The sequence below is a fragment of the Desmodus rotundus genome, chromosome 1, assembly GCF_022682495.2.
Source record: "Desmodus rotundus isolate HL8 chromosome 1, HLdesRot8A.1, whole genome shotgun sequence".
In the NCBI taxonomy this organism is placed as follows: domain Eukaryota; kingdom Metazoa; phylum Chordata; class Mammalia; order Chiroptera; family Phyllostomidae; genus Desmodus; species Desmodus rotundus.
In genome coordinates this window covers 33,060,306-33,081,243 of record NC_071387.1, presented here as the reverse complement: position 1 = coordinate 33,081,243, position 20,938 = coordinate 33,060,306, and the positions used below count along the sequence as shown (strand labels likewise).

General features: G+C 41.6%; 1 protein-coding gene across 2 annotated transcripts in view; it reads left to right on the top strand.

Moving 5' to 3' along the window:
• The first annotated feature begins 4,753 nt into the window (after positions 1 to 4,753).
• NFX1 (nuclear transcription factor, X-box binding 1) overlaps positions 4,754 to 20,938 on the top strand; it is a 68,189-nt gene continuing 52,004 nt past the window's right edge. For both annotated transcript variants that reach the window (XM_053923291.1, XM_053923299.1), the window contains exons 1-4: positions 4,754 to 4,878; positions 9,550 to 10,545; positions 17,057 to 17,215; positions 18,532 to 18,609. In XM_053923291.1, the coding sequence (XP_053779266.1) occupies positions 4,854 to 4,878; positions 9,550 to 10,545; positions 17,057 to 17,215; positions 18,532 to 18,609 (1,258 nt within the window). In that variant the 5' untranslated portion in view covers positions 4,754 to 4,853. The remainder of the gene's footprint in view (positions 4,879 to 9,549; positions 10,546 to 17,056; positions 17,216 to 18,531; positions 18,610 to 20,938) is intronic.

Sequence of the window (20,938 nt, the reverse complement as noted above, 5' to 3'; positions counted from 1 at the left end):
AGAAGTGCCTATTCAGGTCCTTTTCCCATTTTGTAATGGGATTTCTTTTTTTTGGTGTTGAATTTTATAAGTTCTTTATAAATTCTGGATATTAACCCCTTATCAGATGTATTGGTGAATATGTTCTCCCATTTCACGGGTTGACTTTTAATTTTGTTGATGGTCTCACTTGCTGTGCAAAAACTTTTTAGTTAGATGTAGTCCTGTTTGTTTATTTTTTCTTTTGTTTCCTGGATTGGCTTCTTTCACTTAGTAGTATGTATCTAAGTTTCCTCCATGTGTGTTTCATGGCTTGATAGCTAATTTCTTTTTAGCACTGAATGCTCCATTATCTGAGCTTCTTTTTAATGTAATTATTTACAGCTGTAAATTTCTGTCTAAGCACTATCATTGCTTGTCACAAATTTTGGTATGTTGTGTGAAGTACTGTATGTATCAGGAAAGGCAGGATAAATGCTTGGTTACTTCCATTTATTTTACAAGTTTTAAAAATAATGAGTAGGTTCCCTAGTGTACCAGTAATAAATTATTGCACTTCAGTTCCAAATTCACCCTTTTAGCCTGCTCTGCGAAATGGATTTGGGCAGTTTATTTCTCCTTTGCCAGCTCACAGGTATTAAGCTTTGTCAGCAGAGGGCACCAGAGAGATATCAAAGGAAAAAAGGATTTTGCTTACTGTTTCTAGTGTTCTGGTTAGGTCAGCTTCTGCGTCCTGAGCAGCTTCTCCAGTTTCTGGCTCCTGCAATACACGTGGTTTCATCAGCAGCTGGCTTTTTCAGTGCATGGTGGCCAGCAGCCAGAGACTTCTGGCATTCCCTCTCGAGTGGTTTGTAGTAGAATGCCTCTTGTGAGACACCTCTGTAAATGACTTTCCCCAGCAACCTTCAAGGTAGATTTTTGGCAGTTTCTGCCACTGCAGCACCACAGTGGCTTCCCTGACATCTAGTGAGCTACAGGTACATCCTCTAACAAGATCTTTACTGGACACTTTATCTCAATCAACCTTACAGGTAGTAGCTATTCATTATATTGTTAATCCTGTATTCTTTTAGAATTATCTTTTCTTCACTAGCCAATTTTTATTACTCCAATCCCCTGTTATAGTTAATAAGACTTTTTTTAAAGTATATTTTATTGATTATGCTATTACAGTTGTCCCGCTTTTTTCCTCCATTTTATTCCCCTCCACCCTGCACCACCCCTCCCACCAGCATCACCCTCCCCCCTTAGTTCATGTCCATGGGTCATATAAGTTCTTTGGCTTCTCCATTTCCTATATTATTCTTAACCTCCCCCTGTCTATTTTGTATCTACCATTTATGCTTCTTATTCCCTGTAACTTTTACCCCATTCTCCCCCCCCCCCCTTCCCCGCTGATAACCTTCCATGTGATCTCCATTTCTGAGATTCTGTTCCTGTTCTAGTTGATTGCTTAGTTTGTTTTTGTATTTGGATTTTTTAGGTTCAGTTGTTGATAGTTGTGAGTTTGTTGTCATTTTACTGTTCACATTTTTTATCATCTTCCTTTTCTTAGATAAGCCCCTTTAGTATTTCATATAATAAGAGCTTGGTGATGATGAACTCCTTTAACTTGACCTTATCTGGAAAGCACTTTTATCTGCCCTTCCATTCTAAATGATAGTTTTGCTGGAGAGAGTAATCTTGGATGTAGGTTCTTGCCTTTCATGACTTGGAATACTTCTTTCCAGCCCCTTCTTGGCTGCAAGGTTTCTTTTGAGAAATCAGCTGACAGTCTTATGGGAACTCCTTTGTAGGTAACTGTCTCCTTTTCTCTTGCTGCCTTTAAGATTCTCTCCTTATCTTAATCTTGGGTAATGTAATGATGACGTGCCTTGGTGTGTGCTTCCTTGGGTCCAACTTCCTTGGGACTCTCTGAGCTTCCTGGACTTCCTAGAAGTCTATTTCCTATGCCAGATTGGGGAAGTTCTCCTTCATTATTTGTTCAATTAAGTTTTCAATTTCATGCTCTTCCTCTTCTCCTTCTGGCACCCCTGTGATTCAGATGTTGAATGTTGTCCCAGAGGTTCCTAAGCCTCTCCTCATTTTTTTGAATTCTTGTTTGTTCATTCTGCTCTGATGGAATGTTTATTTCTTCCTTCTGCTCCAAATCGTTGATTTGAGTCCCAGTTTCCTTCCTTTCACTGTTCGTTCCCTGTACATTTTTCCTTATTTCACGGTGCACAGCCTTCATTTTTTCCTCTATTTTATGACCACACTCAGTCATTTCTGTGAGCATCCTGACTACCAGTGTTTTGTACTCTGCATCTGATAGGTTGGCTCTCTATTCATCATTTAATTCTATTTCTGTAGCTTTGATCTGTTCTTTCATTTGGGCCATATTTCTTTGTCTCAGCACACATGTGATGTTGTAAAGGGTGGAGCCTTAGGTATTTGCCCCAGTCACAGTGTTATGGTATATGTGGGGGAGGGGTCAAAGGGAACAATGCTGCTTGCTCAGCTCTCTGCCGACTTTCAGTCACTTCCCCCACTACCCAATTGGGCCCTTCTGGTGTTGATTGCCCAGTTGGTGGGTTTGGGTACATTCCAGGATCCTGGGGGTCTCTCCAACGAACTCTCCTGTGAGGCTGGGAGTTTCTCCTGCCACCACAAACCGCTCCCCCCCAGGTTTTTTACAGCCAGAAGTTTTGAGGCTTTTCCCACACTGGAACCCTGGGTTGTGTGGTTTGTCTTGCTCCCCAGTTGTTCCTCCCAGTTTATCTGCACATACATATGGGACCACCGGCCACAGCCTTGCTACACATCCTCTCTGCCCTAGCTGCCTGTCTCTACGCCTCCTACCAGTCTGGATAAATGTTTCTTCTTTAACTCCTTGGTTGTCGGACTTCCATACAGTTCAATTTTCTGACAGTTCTGGTTGTTTTTTGTTTTTAAATTTGTTGCCCTTTTGGTTGTGCGAGGAGGCAGAGTGTATGTACCTATGCCTCCATCTTGGCCGGAAGTCTGTTTTCTCCAATAAGTCTTTAAATAAATAAAACCTTTCCTGTTCATATTACTGTGTGGTTCCTCACTCTTGAATGGACCCATACTTAATACATCTGGTAATTTCTGAAGATGACAAGGTTTGTTTGATGAACTGACCTGTTAAAATTAAGGATTTATGTTTTTTTAAAAAAGGACAAAATAAGACTTAATGGAAGATGAAAATTGAAATGTCTAATAAAACTGACATGGTATTGCTATCTATAATATACAAGAAACCATCAGCAAGAAAAATAATGCAAGCCCAATAAGCAAATAGGCAATGTATATGAACAAGCAATATAAAAAAGGAAACTCAAAAGGTCACTAAGAAATGTCAGACTCATTGGTAATCAGAAATACAAAATAACAGTGACAGCACATCACACCTGTTGTTTTGGGAAAAGTTGGGAAGCTGTATAGTGGTGGTATCTTAAATATACCTTAGATCTGTCCTCTTCTCCCCACATTTACTGTTACTTTCACAAGGCCACCATCATATCTGCATTAGCATAACACAAAAATGTAACTGGTCTGCCCAGTTCTACTCTTGCTCCTCCACAATTCACTCTTCCCCTAGAAGCAAGAGAAATCCTTAAATGTAAGTCACATTCCACTTCTTTGCTTAGAACCTTTCCAAAACTTCCTGTTGGTCTCAGAATAAAATACATTATCACAATCTGCAGGTGACCAGCGTGATCTCCTTACTCACTTCTTCAATTTCATACTGTGCCACTCGCCTTGCTCACTATTATTCTCCAGCAAATATTTCAATACCTTGAATATTTCAAGATCTTAATTTTTTTCATAACACTAGCATAATTTGAAATTCTTAATTTGTAAATGTAAATTACTTAGTTTTATTTTTAAGACTTCATTTTTTAAGAGGCCTCCAACTAGAGACCTGGCCCACAACCCAAGCATACCCTGACCAGGAATCAAACCAGCAAACTTGATTCACAGAGGGAATGCTCAATCCACTGAGCCACACCAGCCGGGGCTAAATTACTTAGTTTTTATCTTCCTTACTAGATAATGCACTTCATGAGGGCAGGGCCCAGTTTATTTTTTTCACTATTTACTTCCAGCACTTAAATGCCTGAGACAGAGTATTCATGAAAACGTGTGTGAATAAATCTATTTTGCATTATTGCAGAAGCCTGGACCAGTGAATTACTTTACAAATGTAGTCACTTCACACTTAAACGTTGTGTTCTATTTAGTAATGCTATAAGAAAACAAACTCTCCATGCATTTAGAATTTTATACTTTAAAAATTATCAGTGCCTCCCAACTTTCCCTCATGTTGTATCCCTCTGTGTTTTCTCATCTTTCCGTTCAAGTTCTTTACCATTTCTAATATGTGGTGTATCTTTTTCTGACTTGTAAGAGCTCTTTGTTTATTACCCCTTGTTTTGCAGATAGTTTTTGCCAAGATTCCCTTTAGACTTTTTAACCCCAGGCCTGAACTACTCTAGGAAGGTGTTATTTGAGTTGACTGCAGAAGACCAAGTGAAATTGGTTAGGTGGCAGGCCAGAAGGGACTAAGGGCATGTAAGCACGGTGAATCTTAAAAAACGAGAAAAATTATTAGGCAGGCCCCTGCCCACCCGCTCAACTCCCACTCCCACGTTCCCAGCAAACTAGGGCCACCAGGTCCTCCTTCCGCACCTCGCCTGGCGCGACTATCTGACGTCAGGGGAGCGCAGCACAGTTGACTCAGACGGCGCAAACTCTGTGGCCCCGCGCGCTGATGAGAATATTCCTGCGGAGCCGGAAGTAAAGGGCACGTGACCGGGTGACAGAGCTCGCGGGGCTGCAAGGCTCGCTTTAGGTGTTGCCACACTCACGGGATGGCGGAGGCGCCTCCTGTCTCAGGTACTGTTCTGGCCCGCGTGGGAGTGGGCTCCTTTCGAATTGCGGAAGCTTGGTCAGTGACGAGTCCTAGGGCTTCAGCCACTCATATCGCGAGAGTGGCGCATACTAGGGTTGGGATAGTGGCTCGGAAGGGCCAAGCCACGCGCGTCGTGCTTACGGAGACCTAGAGTGTCTTTGGCTAGGTCGTGAAGCCCAGTAGCTGGGTTTCCAAGGAAGAGTGGGTTTATCCTGGCGCCCAGCGAGTCGCTGTGGGTGTCCCGGCCCTCCAGGGGCAGCTGCCTCACCGATCTGCCACAAGCGGGCGTCGATGACTGGAAGGCTCTCGACTCGTAGTGGCCTTGCGCGTTGTGCTTAAGGTGTATTCGTGCGTCCTGGTGCAGTGGTGCGGGCGCGAGACGAACATTTGTGGTTTCCAATCCCAGCCCGCAGTGTGATCGAGTCATTTTCTTCATCTGTCAGTTGAGGATGATTAATTCCTGTGAAGGCTCCCGTCCTGTACTCTACCTGTTCCATGATTGTTAGCTCACTAACTCTCCCAGCGTTGCCCTCTATGTGTAGAGACAGCCTCATTGTGGGTTGTTAACATAACCCATTTCCCTTTCCTTCAGAGTGTACCTTAGATCTTCGTTTGGCATACTTTTGGACAGCGACCGAAAAGGAGTGTTTTACTTCTAGACCTCAGTGCACACATACGTAAACGTAAATATAAAACGTTTCAGGAAGCAATGGTTTTCCATAGTATCTCGGTACACTCTATTTCTTTTCAAAAAATACTTGTCACAATCCACTACACTGATTTGATTTCAGGACCCACTGTATTTGAAAAAAAGCGGCAATTTGCAGCATGAGATTTGCAAACAGTCATTGATTTGAGTCTTCTGTCACCTACCTGCTGTTATGGTACTAAGAAGAGTGCATATGTAATTATGTTCTGGGTGGCAGGTAAAATGTGTTTGTTACTGTGGATGCTGATCAGAAAGTTGGAAAACACCCAGCATTGGTGTACCCCAGTCCTGATTTAAGTCATTTGGCAGGTGGGAATCTTTTTAAGCTGGTGTTTTGTTATTTTCCCACCCATTCTTTTTCCATCTCCCCTAAATTGGATTCCTGGAGGGGAAGCTCAGTTGGTTAGAGCATCGTCGTAGCACACAAAGGTTGTAGGTTCAATCCTCAGTCAGGGCACATACAAGAAACAACCAATGAATGCATAAATGGAATAAACCAATGTTTCTCTTTTCTTCCACTATCTCTCTAAAATAAATAAATAAATAACTTTAAAAAAATAAAGTGGATCCATTTATCATCCTATCCTCTGGCTCACTTCTGGCCTATTTCTACACTCTTCTGTGTTTGAAGAAGAATTGGGTGGGACTAGTTGTGAGTCATAGTTTTGGCCAGCAGTGTGGTGTCCCAAGTTACAACCTCCACCTCTCCATCTACTGAGACAAAGATCACCCCACTCCTCTCCTGTCTGAGTTTGCTTTTCCCTTAGTTTCTATTCCATATCCTTACTTCATCACGATCTCTAACCTACACCTCCATCCCCACTCAAGGTTTAGTTTTCTTGTCTGCCTCTGTCCTCAAACAGCAGCTCAGTCCCAAGGACTATCTTTGTGCCCATGGGCAGACTCCAATGCCAGTTTTGTTTCTGGACTCTATAATCTACAATTTACTCTGCTCCACCCACCTGTTGGACACCTGCCAGGCTGCCATGTAATGTTGGATCTAGGGTACCACTTAGTATGAGACATCCCATTTACTGAGTAACTTCCAGCCATTTACATGGGGGCGGGAGGGGGGATCAGATCTTTGTGTCTCAGGTCCAGTTTCTTGATTCATGTGCCCTTTTCCCCTTCCTCATGTCTCCTAAGGGTCTTTCTGAGGGCTTTGCCTACTACCTCGTCCAGTGGAACATAACGATATGTATGAATAGGTGCTGCCCTGTATAGAATCTCTAGTTCTATCAATTCCTTACCGCCTAACATGAAACACCCTTTTCCCATCCTTAACCAGGCTATTTACTGACTTTTTTCTTGCCCCTCTCTCCAACCTTGCTTCTCAAGCAGGAAAGAACTACACAATACCCACTTGGTCTAATCCGTCCATTCCCACCTTTAATTTATCTGTTAGGTTTCCAGAATACCTTCCCTGCTACTTTGTGAATTTGTCTAATCTTCTTGCTATTTTGTAAGGCCCTCCAACCCCATCCCTAGATTTCTGCCTGTATGAAAGCTTTCAGGACAAATCCCGGATTGAGTGAGAGGTTACCTTATGACCTTTATGATCTTGTTCGCTTCTTTTATTTTCTTAATACTAGAAAGCCAGTTATTTTTTTTTAATTCTCACTAGAGGATATATTTATTGATTCCAGAGAGAGAGAGAGAAACAGAGAGAAACATCGATGTGAGAAAAACATTGACTGGTTGCCTCCCATACGTGCCCCAACCGGGCACTGAACCTGCAACCTAGGAATGTGCCCTGACTAGGACTCGAACCCATGACCTTTCAGTTTACCAGACAACACTCCAGCCAACTGAACCACACATCCAGAGCCTGTTCAGTTCTTTAGTGTATGTTTCTATGGTACCAGCCACCCAACCTCTGACAGTGTAGCGTAGTGAGAGTGTACGAGCATGGTCTCTAGAACTACATAGCCTGGGATGATGTTCTGAATCTGCTTTAGAATACACCTGTGGCCTTGAGCACATTACTTACTCTTTCTGTGTCTCCTTTTCTCAACAGAAATGTAAGGATTAAATGCATTAACATGTGAAAAGTGCTTAAAATAGTGCCCAGGACATGTTAAGTACCTAATAAAGTACCTAACAGGCTTATTGTTAAACCTGAAACCCCCAGGCTCTGAACTGCACCTGTCCATCAGTGGTTGGGTCTGTGTGTTTCAGATAGTCTGTAATCCTAACAGCAATAATAAAGCATCACTTTAACCACCTTATCCATGTTACTAACTTGCTTTACTCTTCATAGCAACTCTTTGATGCAGGAATTATTACTATCTCCATTACATATAAGAAAACTGGAGTTAAGTAACTTGCATAAGGACACAATAAGTAATAGGCAGGGACTTAAACCTATGTCTTTTCGTGCCTATATCAATTCATGGTATATTCTATATACTACTTATGAGTATAGTTCTGATGTTGACATTAACTAGTTTTGCATTTTTAGGCAAATCATTTAGTTTAGGAACTGAATTGATTATACAAAGAAACATCTTGCTGATTGGAATAAATGATGGGGTTGAAGGGGCATATACTTAATTTTTGAGACTCTGGGATTCTGGATTGTATTATAGAGGTTATGTATGGAAAACCTAAAATACTGGGTTGGCCAAAAAGATCTTTGTTTTTTTCCATAAGATGGCTCTAGTTGTGCTTAGTTGTCTTTAACTTCATTCAAGACAATTTTGTTAGATTGCATTGTGCAGCTGTTATATCCCCATGCATTTAAAAAAAAACTTATCAAAATTGGTGAATTTTTGTGTAGCCATTATAATATTTAAGATGGAAGAAAATACGCAACATTTTTGGCATATTATGCTTAATTATTTGAAGAAAGGTAAAAACGCAACTGAAACACAAAAAATGATTTGTGCAATGTATGGAGAAGGTGCTGTGACTGATCAAATGTGTGAAAAGTGGTTTGTGAAGTTTCATGCTGGACTTGGTGGATGATGCTTCACAGTCAGGTAGATCAGTTGAAGTTGATAGCGATCAAATTGAGACATGAATTGAGAACAATCAGTATTACACCACCCTGGAGATAGCCAACATACTCAAAATATCCAAATCAGTAAAGTTATTGGGGGAAATGAAAAATGTATCTTTTAGCCCTGGCCGGTGTGGCTCAGTGAATTGAGTGCTGGCCTGCAAACCAGAGGGTCACTGGTTCAATTCCCAATCAGGGCATATGCCTGAATTGTGGGCCAAGTCCCCATTAGGAGGCATGCGAGAAGCAGCCACACATTGATGTTTCTCTCCCTCTCTCTTTCCCTTCCCCCTCTCTCTAAAAAAAAATAAATGAATAAAATCTTTATTAAAAAGAATGTGTCTTTTATTTTATGGAAAAAACTAAATGAAGTTTTTGGCCAACCTAATATATTCCTGGGGGGAAGAGATGGGAACTAATGTACTCATTATATTAAGTACTACCTATAGTATTATCATCTTTTGGATAAGGACACTAGGCTAAAAGCAATCCAGTGATATCCCTAACTCAGTATAACCTGGAGGGCCAGACTTTAAAATGATTTTGGCTGATTCCTAAGCTTGTTCACTTGATAATACGCAATGCTACATTAGAATTTTGAAAGACCACATGGAACCTGCTGACTGATTTCTCAACTCTGAACTATTTGCTGACCTTAAATTTTTTGATAAAATTAATGCATGTATGAATAATGCCTGATGGCCCAGGTGAGCAGTTTTATTTAGCAACTCTCAGCGGTGGCTATTGGTGAGGAAGCTGTACATGGGATGATCCGTCTTCCATAAGCACCTTGAGCCCATCAGCTTCATAGGAAACATAGGTCTTACTGAGAGCCTGTTTTATACAAAGTCCTTAAGAAAATAACTTTTAGATACAGCTTATAGTCATGGGCTTCATGGTTGACCAATTAATTCTTTATTGGCGTGTCTGTTTCTTTTGTCCTAGGTTCTTTTAAATTCAGTACGGATGCTTCTGAGTTCATTCCTCAAGAGAGAAAAAATTCTGGTCTAAATTGTGGGAGTCAGAGAAGACTAGATTCTAATAGGATTGGTAGGAGAAATTACAGTTCACCACCTCCATGTCACCTTTCCAGGCAAGTCCCTTACGATGACATTTCTGCTGTTCATCAGCACAGTTATTCTTCAGGAAGCAAGCCTAAGAGTCAACAGACTCCTTTCCAATCCTCTGCTTCTAATAAATCACTCAAGAGCCTTCAGAATCATCCTGGACAGAAACTGAGGAGTGAAAAGCAGCATATCAGAGTCAAGAGAGTACAGAGTCTAACTGACCAGACCCCAGATGCAGCTGGCTTAGAAAACGTGGCCAGATCAGAGAGTGGGACAAAGCCCAGAGAGTACAGCCCTGCTGAAAGTGAGAAGGAAATTGCTGGCGCGGATCCGAGGGGAGCAAAACCCAAAAAAGCAGCCCAATTTATATACAACTATGGTAGAGGACCAAAAGTCAAGGGGAAACTCAAATGTGAGTGGGGTAACAAAATGACTCCCAAACCGGAGGATGCTGGACCTGAAAATTCCAAACCTGTGGGGGTTATCCAACTTGACTCTTCGGATATAGCCTTTAGAAAAGGAGCACTGGATGTGTCTGGGGCCAGGCGCAACGAGCAGAGAAGACACCCACAGAAAAGGCCTCCATGGGAAGTGGAGGGAGCCAGGCCACGCCCAGGCAGGAATCCACCAAAACAGGAGGGCCAACGACATGCAAATGTAGGATCCAGAAACAACATTGGCCCTATTCCAAAGGATAATCTTAATGAAAGACCAGCAAAATCTGTCTGTGACGATGGGAGCCTGGCAGTCATCAACAAGTCTTCCAGAAGGGTTAACCTGGAGAAAAGTGCTATAAGGAGGCAGGATTCTCAAGTAGCATCTTTCCACCGAGGCAAACAGAACCCCGTGCTAAAGAATGTGGAAACACACACAGGTAACCTACCTGGATGGGTGAAAATGTTTCATTTTTCTGATTTTAAGTTTTTGAATTGGTAATGTATTCACACAACTCAGAAGCCAGAAAGTATAAAAAGATACACAGTGAAAAGTCTCTTTCTGTCCTTATTCATCATCTGTGTGGATTCTGCCACCACCTTCTCCCCTCCCAGAGTAGGTAACCATTTACTTAGTTTTCAGATCATAAGCAAATACAAATAAGGGATTTTTTTCCTCAACAAATAAGGAATTTTGTAAGGTCTTTTAAAAATGCATATATGGGTGGTATAGATGTTTGGTAGCAATATTTTTTTAATCGTGAAAGCACAAGTAGGGGATGGTAACATCTCCACTGCCTCTCCTGGTTCCAGCCTGCATCATCCTTTGTCTTGCAGATGCAGGGGTTCCTGACTAACCTCTCCACTTCCACTTTCTCTCAGTTCATCTCTTACACCAGTACCAGAGAGTGACCTTTCTAAAACACATTGAACGGTGGTGTCACCCCACACTGCCACCCCTGCTTAATTTTGTTCACTTTTTCTCATCACCTATAGATTCTGGCTTCTGCCCTACCCAACAGCCCCATCTGCTGCATCGGTCTCCACTACATTTTATTCCCTCGGCTCTGTACAGTTTTGTCTTTCCACGCTGTTGCATATGTGGCTCCCTCTGTCTAGAATGTCTACCACTCAGCTCCCTGGTGAATTCCTACTCGTTTTTCAAAAGCTAGTATAGTCACATTGCCAGGAAACCTTTTCTCAGCTCTGCAGATAGAATTAATCTTTTCCAGCCCTGTAATGTGTCCTTCCTTTACATATACTCTGACATGCTTCTGTTACAGCAGTTACTCTGGGAACCATCATTTATTTAAGTGTCATTGCCCTCCACTAATCTATAAACTCCTTGAAAGCAGAGACTGTATCTTGGTTCTCATTTTTATATCCCTATTGCCCAACACAGCTCTTAGAATATAGTAGGTACTTAGTTCTGACTGTCAAAAGTTCTTCCTTACGTTGAACTGAAAACTTCTTTCCTATAAGTACTTACTACCCTCTGGTTCAAGTTGTAGCCTCTGGAGCTACACTAGTCTCTCTCCTCACACTTTCCCTCCCCCTCATGGCAAATCAGCTTCTTATAATATTTGCAGACACTTCTCATTTTGCCCTGAGGATATATTTCATCTAGACTAAATAACTTCATTCTGTTAGCTCTTCCTCATGGACCTTCATATTCTGGTCTCCCTCCAGTTCAACATGACATACAAACTAATACGTGAAGCCACCACCTGCCCACACCTGTTTTTACACTGCCCTATAGTTCTTCTTGTTCTTATTTACTTCACCAGGCAGTACTTCTTGGAAGCTCGACTTGAGTGTGAACCCAGGCAATGTTATCCCAGAGTTGTTTCTGAAATCTTAAGGCTGGGTAATGGTTTCCTATTGCTCCATAATGAATCATCACAAATGTAGTGGCTTAAGGTAACACAAATTGATCGTGTCACAGTTGCTGTGGAATAGGAGTCTGGATACAGGCTAGCTGAGTTCTCCACTCAGGGTCTCACAGGACTGAAAGTTGGCCAGGGATGCAATCTCATCTGAGGTGTAGGACTTTCATTCATGCTCACTGGTTGTTGGTAGAATGTGGATCTTTATATGTGTAGGACTGAGGAACCCATTTTCTTGCTGGCTATTGCTTGGGGGTCACTCTCAGCTCCTAGAGGCCACCTGCAATTCCCTGCCACTTGGGCCCTCATCACGATTTGGTAGTTTGCTTCTTTATGGCCTATAGCACAGGTGACAAACACAAGGCCCGCAGGCCAAATCTGGCCCTCCACCTTGTTTTATCTGGCCCAGCACCTGGTTTCTACCTGGCAGCAGCACCAAGCTCTCACTTAACCGTTAAGGAGTAATTACATTTATACGGTCCTAAAATTACATTCGGCCCTTTGAAGGCAACCATGAGGCTGATGTGGCCCCCGGTGAAAATGAGTTTGACACTGCTGGTCTATAGGCAAGCACCTGCCATAGATTCTTCAAACCTCTCTGACTTCTGTCTCTGATCTCTAGACTCTTTTTAAAAGGGTTCACCTGATTAGACCAGCCCACCCACACTCAAGGGGAGGAGATTATACAGGACGTGTATACTCTGCGGTGGGAATCTCGGAGGCCATCTTTGAGTTCTAACAAATCTCCCTTGGTCTCATGTCCCCACATATTCTTGAGAACGCTTTATTCTATTTATTGAGTAAATACTATGTACCAAGCACTGGTTTAGGAACTAGAAATACAGTCCGGGTGGGGTTTACATTCTGGTGTGGAAGACAGGCAGAAAGTACTTAACATTTTTAATATGTCAAGTGGGTGAAAAGCTAAAAAAATATAGAGCAGGTTAAGAGGACAGAGTAACGGGCACTAGTTTGTATAGGTTGGTTGGTCTCTTTGATGAGACATTTGAAGAGAGACCAGAAGGAAGTGCAGGGGTGCACCCTGTGGCTCTCTGGAGAAGAGCATTCTAGGCAGAGAAACGGGTTTAGGCTGGGGTGGGAGGGCAGCATCGTGACCAGTGGATGGGGGTGGGTAGGAGAGGAGGTCAGAGAAATCGCTTGGGCTGGATTATGTGAGGCTCTTAGATTTGGGTCTGAGTAAGAAGATGAGAAGCAGCTGGAAGGTTTTGGGAAAAGGGGTGGCATGATCTTACTAACATTCTAAAATGAGCACTCAGCCTGCCGTGTGGAGAATAAGCTGTAAGGAAGCAAGGGGTCAAGTTAGGAGGCTGTTGCAATAATTCAGGTAGTTGACAATGAAGACTTGCACTAGGGTAGTGGTGGTGGAAGAGGTAAGAAACCTTTTCTAAATCATTCTTCTATCTTTGTTTCAGAATCCTTCCTTCATTGAACCTAATGCCACATCACCTTTTAGCTACATCACCTGCTGTATCTTCTTATCATTTATTAGCCTCCAAATCTCCCAGCCCTCATTAATGCACGGAGTCTATATCTTCTCTCTACCACAGTCAATTCTCACTGTAATTCCAGACGAGCAGCCATCGGCAACACCTAGCAACCTGTTAGAAAAGCATATTTTTGGGCCTCACCTCAGATTATTAAACAAATTCTGGGAGTGGGGCCCAGCTGTCTTATATTTTAACAAGTCTCCAGGTGACTCTAAGGCATGCTCACATTTGATATACCATAAATCCTGCTGTTATTCTGGGTGACGTTAGTGATCATATGCATTGTGCCATCTTCAAGTTCTTTGATCTTATTAACCACAGGACTTTCACCTTCATTCCCTCTCCATACCTACTCCCAGGGAAATAACCCTGGGGAATGCCCCTTCCCTGAAATCTTAAACTCCACTTTTCGACCATAAATTCCTGTCCTTTTGGCTCCCTCAGTTTCTTCCACCCACTACTAGTTTTGCCAGCCACCTACCCATCTTCATTTCCTGTCTAGGCAGGCCTTATTGTAGGTCACTTGAAGTATTAACCTACCGCCAAACCATTGGCAGAATCCCATCCCTGGTGCAATCTACCTTTTCTCCTCCAGATCTGGGCAACAGAATGCTGTTCCAGGTAATCACGTAATAGTACAGATTGGGTGCTGCTGCAATTCATTTGCCTTCTCACTGAAGCCTTCCTGACCACCTTGTGTGAAACATACTCCCTCACTGTTAGCATTCCCTATCCTCCTTTCCTGGTTTATTTTTCTCCAGAGCACTTACCACTATTTGATGATGCTACATATATTCATAATTTACTTGTTTATTGTTTGCCTCCCCCCACTAGATAATACGCTTCATAGGGCAGAAAATTTTTGTCTGTTTTGTTCGCTGTGTATCTTTAGTGTCTAAAGAGTGCCTGACACATAGTAAGTTTTTAGTAAATATTTTTGAATAGTGGTCTCCACCCTCATTTGGCTTTCAGCACTGCCCATTTTCTCTTACATGACCTTGGTCCGCTGTCCTTCCATTTTCGTCTAAGACGACTACAAACTTTCTTCACTCTTAAACCTTTCTTTCTTTTCTTTTCGTTCTTTTTTTTTTTTTTTTAAGATTTTACTTATTTACTTTTCGAGAGAGGGGAAGGGAGGGAGAGAGAGAGAGAGAGAGAAACATCAATGTGGAAGAGATATTGATCAGTTGTCTCTTACACACCCCCAGCTGGGGACCTGGCCTACAACCCAGGCATGTGCCCTGACTGGTAATCAAACCAGCGACCTTTCGGTTCACAGGCTGGCACTCAATTCTCTGAACCACACCAGCCAGGGCCACTCTTAAACCTTTTTAACATTCACCTCCCTCAATCTCAGCAGACTTCATGCCTCCTACCTCACTGAGAAAGGGGGGATCATTAGATACAATTTTCTCAACATTTTGCTCCCTTTATTCTAACTCAGAGACACCTGTGCCCATTCTTCCTTTTCTTTCATTCTGAAATCTGTTTTTCTTTCCATCACTCTTTTCACATTTACTATGCCACTTCTCAGGCTGAACATCTTCCCAGGGCTATCCTGCGCTTTGCAAGAACTTACCCTGTTACATGACCTCCCAGTAGTGTTTCCTTTCTTTTCATTCCACTCAAATCAAGAATTGTTCACTTTTTTCCCTTTTCCCTGTTTTGATTCACTTCTCAGTCTTCTGCCATCATCATCGTCTGACTCAGAGCTACTGGTAAGGCCATGAGTGGCATCTTGTTTGCCACATCCAGTGGAAAGATGTATTTCAGTCCTTATTATCCTGGACTTCCCTTTGGGTTTGAGGCAGAGCCGGAGTATTTTTTAAAATGTAACTTCCTTGACTCATTTATTCCTTTATCCACTCATTTGACAAATACTTATTGAGCACCTGGTATATGTCAGGAACTGGAAATACTACCGTGAGCATGGCAGAGAAGACCCTGCTTCACAGAGCATACGGCCTTGGGGTGTTCGTTTTTTTTGTTGGTTTTTTTTTTTGTTTTGTTTTGTTTTTTGTCATTAAATTGGACAAAGTAACCTTAGGAAGCTAATATGACCAAAGGGTTAAAATGTGAGCTTTTCAGTCATATTGCAGTGAATTCAAATTTTGACTTTTTAATTTCTAGTGGCTTTGTGACCTTGGATAAGTGAGTTTTGGTGTCTTCATCTATAAAATCGTACCCATATTACAGCCTTGTTAAGAGAATTACGTAATATGGATGAAGTGCTTTAACATAGCACTGGTCTGAGTGTATTTAAGGTTAGTTACTTTATTCTTATAACCTATTTGGACCTGAAAACAAGTAAAATAACATTGTGAAATAAATGCTAAAAGTATGGACTCAAAAAATGAAATTAATATATATACACTCAGCTTTGAGAACACCCGACTAGGGACAGAAAGACTTTGTTTGCTGAGATCACATTTGAGACAAAAGTCCGGAAGTGGGTGAAGATAATTGAGGAATAAATCTGGGAGGATTATTTTCTTTTTTTTAAGATTTTGTTTATTTTTAGAGAGGGAAAGGGAGGGAGAAAGGGGGAGAGAAGAATTGATGTGAGAGAAAAACATTGATCGGTTGCCTCTCGCATGCCTCCAGATAGAGACCTGGCCTGCAACCCAGGCTGGGGATGGAACCCAGCAGCCTTTTGGTTCATGAGCTGATGCTCATTCCACTGAACCCTACCAGCCAGGGCTAAACCTGGGAGGATTCTTAAGATGCTATACACTGTTCTCTCTCACCAGGTGGCGAGTTTGTAGAGGCAGGGACTGTTTCTCCTTCAATCTAGTAATCCTACTGTGGGACTTGTGGTAGGCACTAAGCATTTTTTTTTTAAAGATTTTATTTATTTATTTTTAGAGAGGTGGGAAGGAAGGGAGAAAGAAAGGGAGAGACACATTAATGCGTGGCTGCCTCTCGAGTGCCCCCCACTGGGGACCTGTCTCACAACCCAGGCACACACCCTTACTGGGAATTAAACCGGCAACCCACTGGTTCCCAGGCTGGTGCTCAATCCGCTGAACCACAGCAGCCAGGGCTGAGCGTCTCTTTGTTGAGTGAATCAACTAAAGACTTTCAGGGAAACTACTATAACCATCTCACCACCTGATGTTGTTAGAAGCTGTCCAGGCTTTGGTTTCTTGCAGCCGACCAATTCACAAGCCCTTCCCTAGCCTGAATCCATGGATCTGGTAGATCCAGACCTTTCCAGATTAAGGAGGGCAAGGCAAGGCCCTATAATGCTCTGCTCCTGTGGATGCTCAAGCTGTATGATGAGAAGCATTTGACTATTTTGGTCTGTTCCTGGGTATCTTCTTAGGAATGTTTCCTCAGTTGTGGGAATTTCTACCTGAATGCCTCCTTCCTAAGTCCTCTACCTCAGCATATTCCTGCTTCTTCTTGGCCTTGATCTCTGAACAAACAGCTTACTCAGAATCAGACATCCTTTAAAACCTCTGTTTGGGTTCTTTCAAATATCTTGCTTGTTCTTGGTTGACTACAGTATGGATTGGTTTTCTGTGTTTGAGTTTATCTGGTTTTTTTTTTAACAGGTTCTCTAGTTGAACAACTAACTACAGAAAAATATGAGTGCATGGTGTGCTGTGAATTGGTTCGTGTCACAGCCCCAGTCTGGAGTTGTCAGAGCTGTTACCACGTGTTTCATTTGAACTGCATAAAGAAGTGGGCGAGGTCTCCGGCATCTCAAGCAGGTCAGTCATTTCTCTCTTCTGAGCAGTTATTCTCACCCATTTGATATGTTCAGCTTTTTAAATGCTATTTAATTCTTTAATATTTTATCTGCAGGGAAGACATATTGTCTCAATCACATAGCTCAGATGACCAGTATTAAGCTATAGCTCTCAAACCAGCTAAACAACAATATTAAAATATATTTAAGGTACAATAAAATCAGTCATGTCTACTGAAAATGGTAGCTTTTATCTAAGTAGCAGCTATAGAAAACATTTCTTGTATAGTTGCTTTTGAAAACTTTTAGAAAGTTACTTGGGATGTTAAAAGTTGTTTTGCCTTTAACAAATCTTCTCCATTGTATTCTGTGGTCTTTTCTCAAAGGATACTAGTATTTATGGATAATGCAAATGTTAATAATATACTTTCTGAACTATGTCTCTTCTAATTTAAGATATCTGGGTTTTCCTGCATGTACTCAAATATTTTATCCTCTTCTTTTTTTTCCCAAGCCAAAATTCAGGTAATGTTTACCTTGACATTAGAAGTACCATATAGGCCCTGGCCAGACAGGTCAGTTGGTTGGAGTGCCATCCCAGTACGCCAAGTTTGCAGGGCCGATCTCTGGTTACATACAAGTGAATGCATAAATACGTGGGATAACAAATCAGTGTTTCTCTCAAAAATCAATTTAAAAAAATTTAAAATACTGTAATAGGACATTATCACTACAAAGTGAAATGATAATTATGGGGTGGGATGGAAGTGTTAGCTAACACTATTATGATCGTATTGCGTTATGTAAGTGTATCAAAGCAACATGTAGTACACCTTAAACTCACATGATGTTATATGTTATTTATCTCTTAGTTTTAAAAAGAACAAAATGGACACCCACTTGATTCATTGTATGTAAAGTCCTTATCATAAATGTAGTATTTAATTAGAGCGTTCAGTATGTGAAATTTTTTTTTTAAGATTTCATTTATTTATTTTTAGAGAGAGAGGGGAAGGGAGGGATAAAGAGAGGGAGAGAAACATCACTGTGTGGTTGCCTCTCACGTGTCTCCTCCTGAGGACCTGGCCCACAACCCAGGCATGTGCCCTGACTGGGAATTGAACCAGCAACTCTTTGGTTCGCAGGTCTGTGCTCAATCCACTGAGCTACACTAGCCAGGGCCAGTGTTGTGAATTTGTTTCTTTAATGTCTATGTCCTTAACGTGGAAATTACCACCATTGTCAGTGTTACAGCTTTCTATAGGTTTGATTTTTTTTTTTTTAATTATGTGTGTTTTTCAAAGGGAATTATTTTGGTTTTTCCCTTTTTTTTGGCAGATGGCCAGAGTGGTTGGAGGTGCCCTGCCTGTCAGAATGTTTCTGCGCACGTTCCTAATACCTACACTTGTTTCTGTGGTAAGTTTTTTTGCATACATTGGAGTTTTTCTACTTCATACATTGTACTTCCGTTCCCAGTTCAGCAGGAGTGGTCTGCTGGGCATATTTTAAAGTTACTAATAAGACTTCAAAGCTACAAGGGTCTATAAAACATCATATGCATGTGGCCCATCACACAGCTAGAGTCACAGGCCTTTGTGCTCTGGGCAGGCTGTTTTGGAGAAGAGCCTGTGTGTCATGCCCTCCAGGCTATTGCTACTTCCGAGCTGTGGTGCTGATCTCCTTGGTCTTTGCTTTTAGACTAGAGCTGATCAGATGGCAAAGGCAGGTGTAGACTTGGGCTTCTTCTCACTTCTAGCTGTAACAGCTTTGATATTCCAGATTTCAGCAGCATAAGGAAAGAGTAGTATTAAAGTATATTTTATTTTAACCAAAGGAATCAGTCATTGATGTTTATAATAGAGATTTTCTGTAGACCAGTGTTTCTAACTCTATCCTTGTACCTTCCCTCTTTATGGAATACTTCTTGTTTTTAAGTATCTCAGTTCCCCTGTGCATTAGGAAAAAACTTCCCAGTTTTCCTAATGAGCGTCTGTGATTCGGACGCTCATTCCTGCTGCTAGCCTATTTTTTACATATGCGCCACCCACCACTTTCTTGCCTATCTTTTAACAACTAACCTTTACCTTGTGGTTATTGGTTTTTCAAATTTTGTTTCTTAAGGATATCTCCCTTCTTGAACTATTGCATTTTTGCTTCTGTCCTTGTTACCTCACTGAAACTGTATTCAGAAGTCATCAGTGACCCCTTCCTGACCAGATCCAGGGCTGATTTATAAATTCTTAATCCTTCTGGCAGCACAACAGCCCTTGACACTTTTAACTATGCCTTCTTGAAATGACTAGCTCTTCCTGTTTCTCTCTGCAAACTCTCCTTATTTTTCTAACTAATTGGTTCATATTTTTCCTTTACTATTACCTAACTAGCATCTTTTACTAAGGCAGTCATTGGCCATCAGCTCTTTAACTTCTAGGGTCAGTCTTTTGGTGAATTCATCAACTATCTAGAGTGTTTTTCCCCTTCTTTTCTTTAAATCCTCATCCACTGTATCATTCAAGATTTGATCCCAAATATTCTCTTCCAAAGGAAGCTTCCTTTAAAAAAAATTTTTTTATTTATTGATTTTTAGAGACAGAGAGAGGGAGAGAGGAAGGGTGGGGAGAGAAAGAAACATCCATTTGTTCCATGTATTCATGCATTCATTGGTTGATCCTTTTTTTTTTTTAATTTTTATTGTTATTCAATTACAGTTGTGTGCCTTTTCTCCCCATCCCTCCACCTCACCCCAGCTGAACCCACCTCCCTCCCCCACCTGCACCCTCCCCCTTGATTTTGTCTGTGTGTCCTTTATACTAGTTCCTGTCATTGGTTGATTCTTATATGTGCCCTGACCAGGCATCGCACCCACAACCTTGGCATGTTGGGCAATGCTCTAACCAGCTGAGCTACCTGGCCAGGATGGAAGCTTCCTTTTCTTATTCTCTCCCACTCTAGCTACTCTTTTATTCAGAATCTGCTGGTCTTACATGTTTTATTACCAAAATCTGAGCTCTATTAGATACTAAACTAGTATTGATTGAAGGAATGAATATTCTAGAATGTACTACTAGAAAGGCAGCATTAAACTGGAAGCAAAAGAGCAATGGAAAATTGGACAAATAGGACCAATACCAAGGCTTGATTACCTTATTTTAAAGCACTTTTTTTTTTTTAATCCTCACCCGAGGACATCCTTTCACTGCTCTTAAGGAGAGAAATATCCATGTGAGAGAGGAGCATCAATTAGCCGCCTCCCACACAAACCCAGACCAGGGATCGAACCCACAACCAGACATGTGTCCTAACCAAGAACCGAACCCACAACCCCTTGGTTACAGGATGACCCTCCTACCAACTGAGCCACACCAGCCAGGGCTTAAAGCACTTTTAAACGTAAAGCACCACAATGGAATTAAATTTCCTGTTAAAGCCTTCACTGATAAAGTTAGACATGAGACCTATGACAGTAGAAGAAAGTGGGGTGAAGGTCAAGATGATCTGAATAAGGTAAAATGCTATGGAAATGCAAATAATGCCCTTATTTTACCTGATGACTTTGCCCCACTCTTCTTCCAGACGCCCATTAATTTAATGTACTTTATTGAGAACTTATGAATGTACCAGGCACTATGAAGAAACAGAGGAATTAAGGCTATTGACTTATTCAAGCTTGCAGTTTAAGAGTTAAGACACAATTAACTTGATATTCTACTAGAAGCACAAAGTTACGGGAGATCTTTGGGGTGAA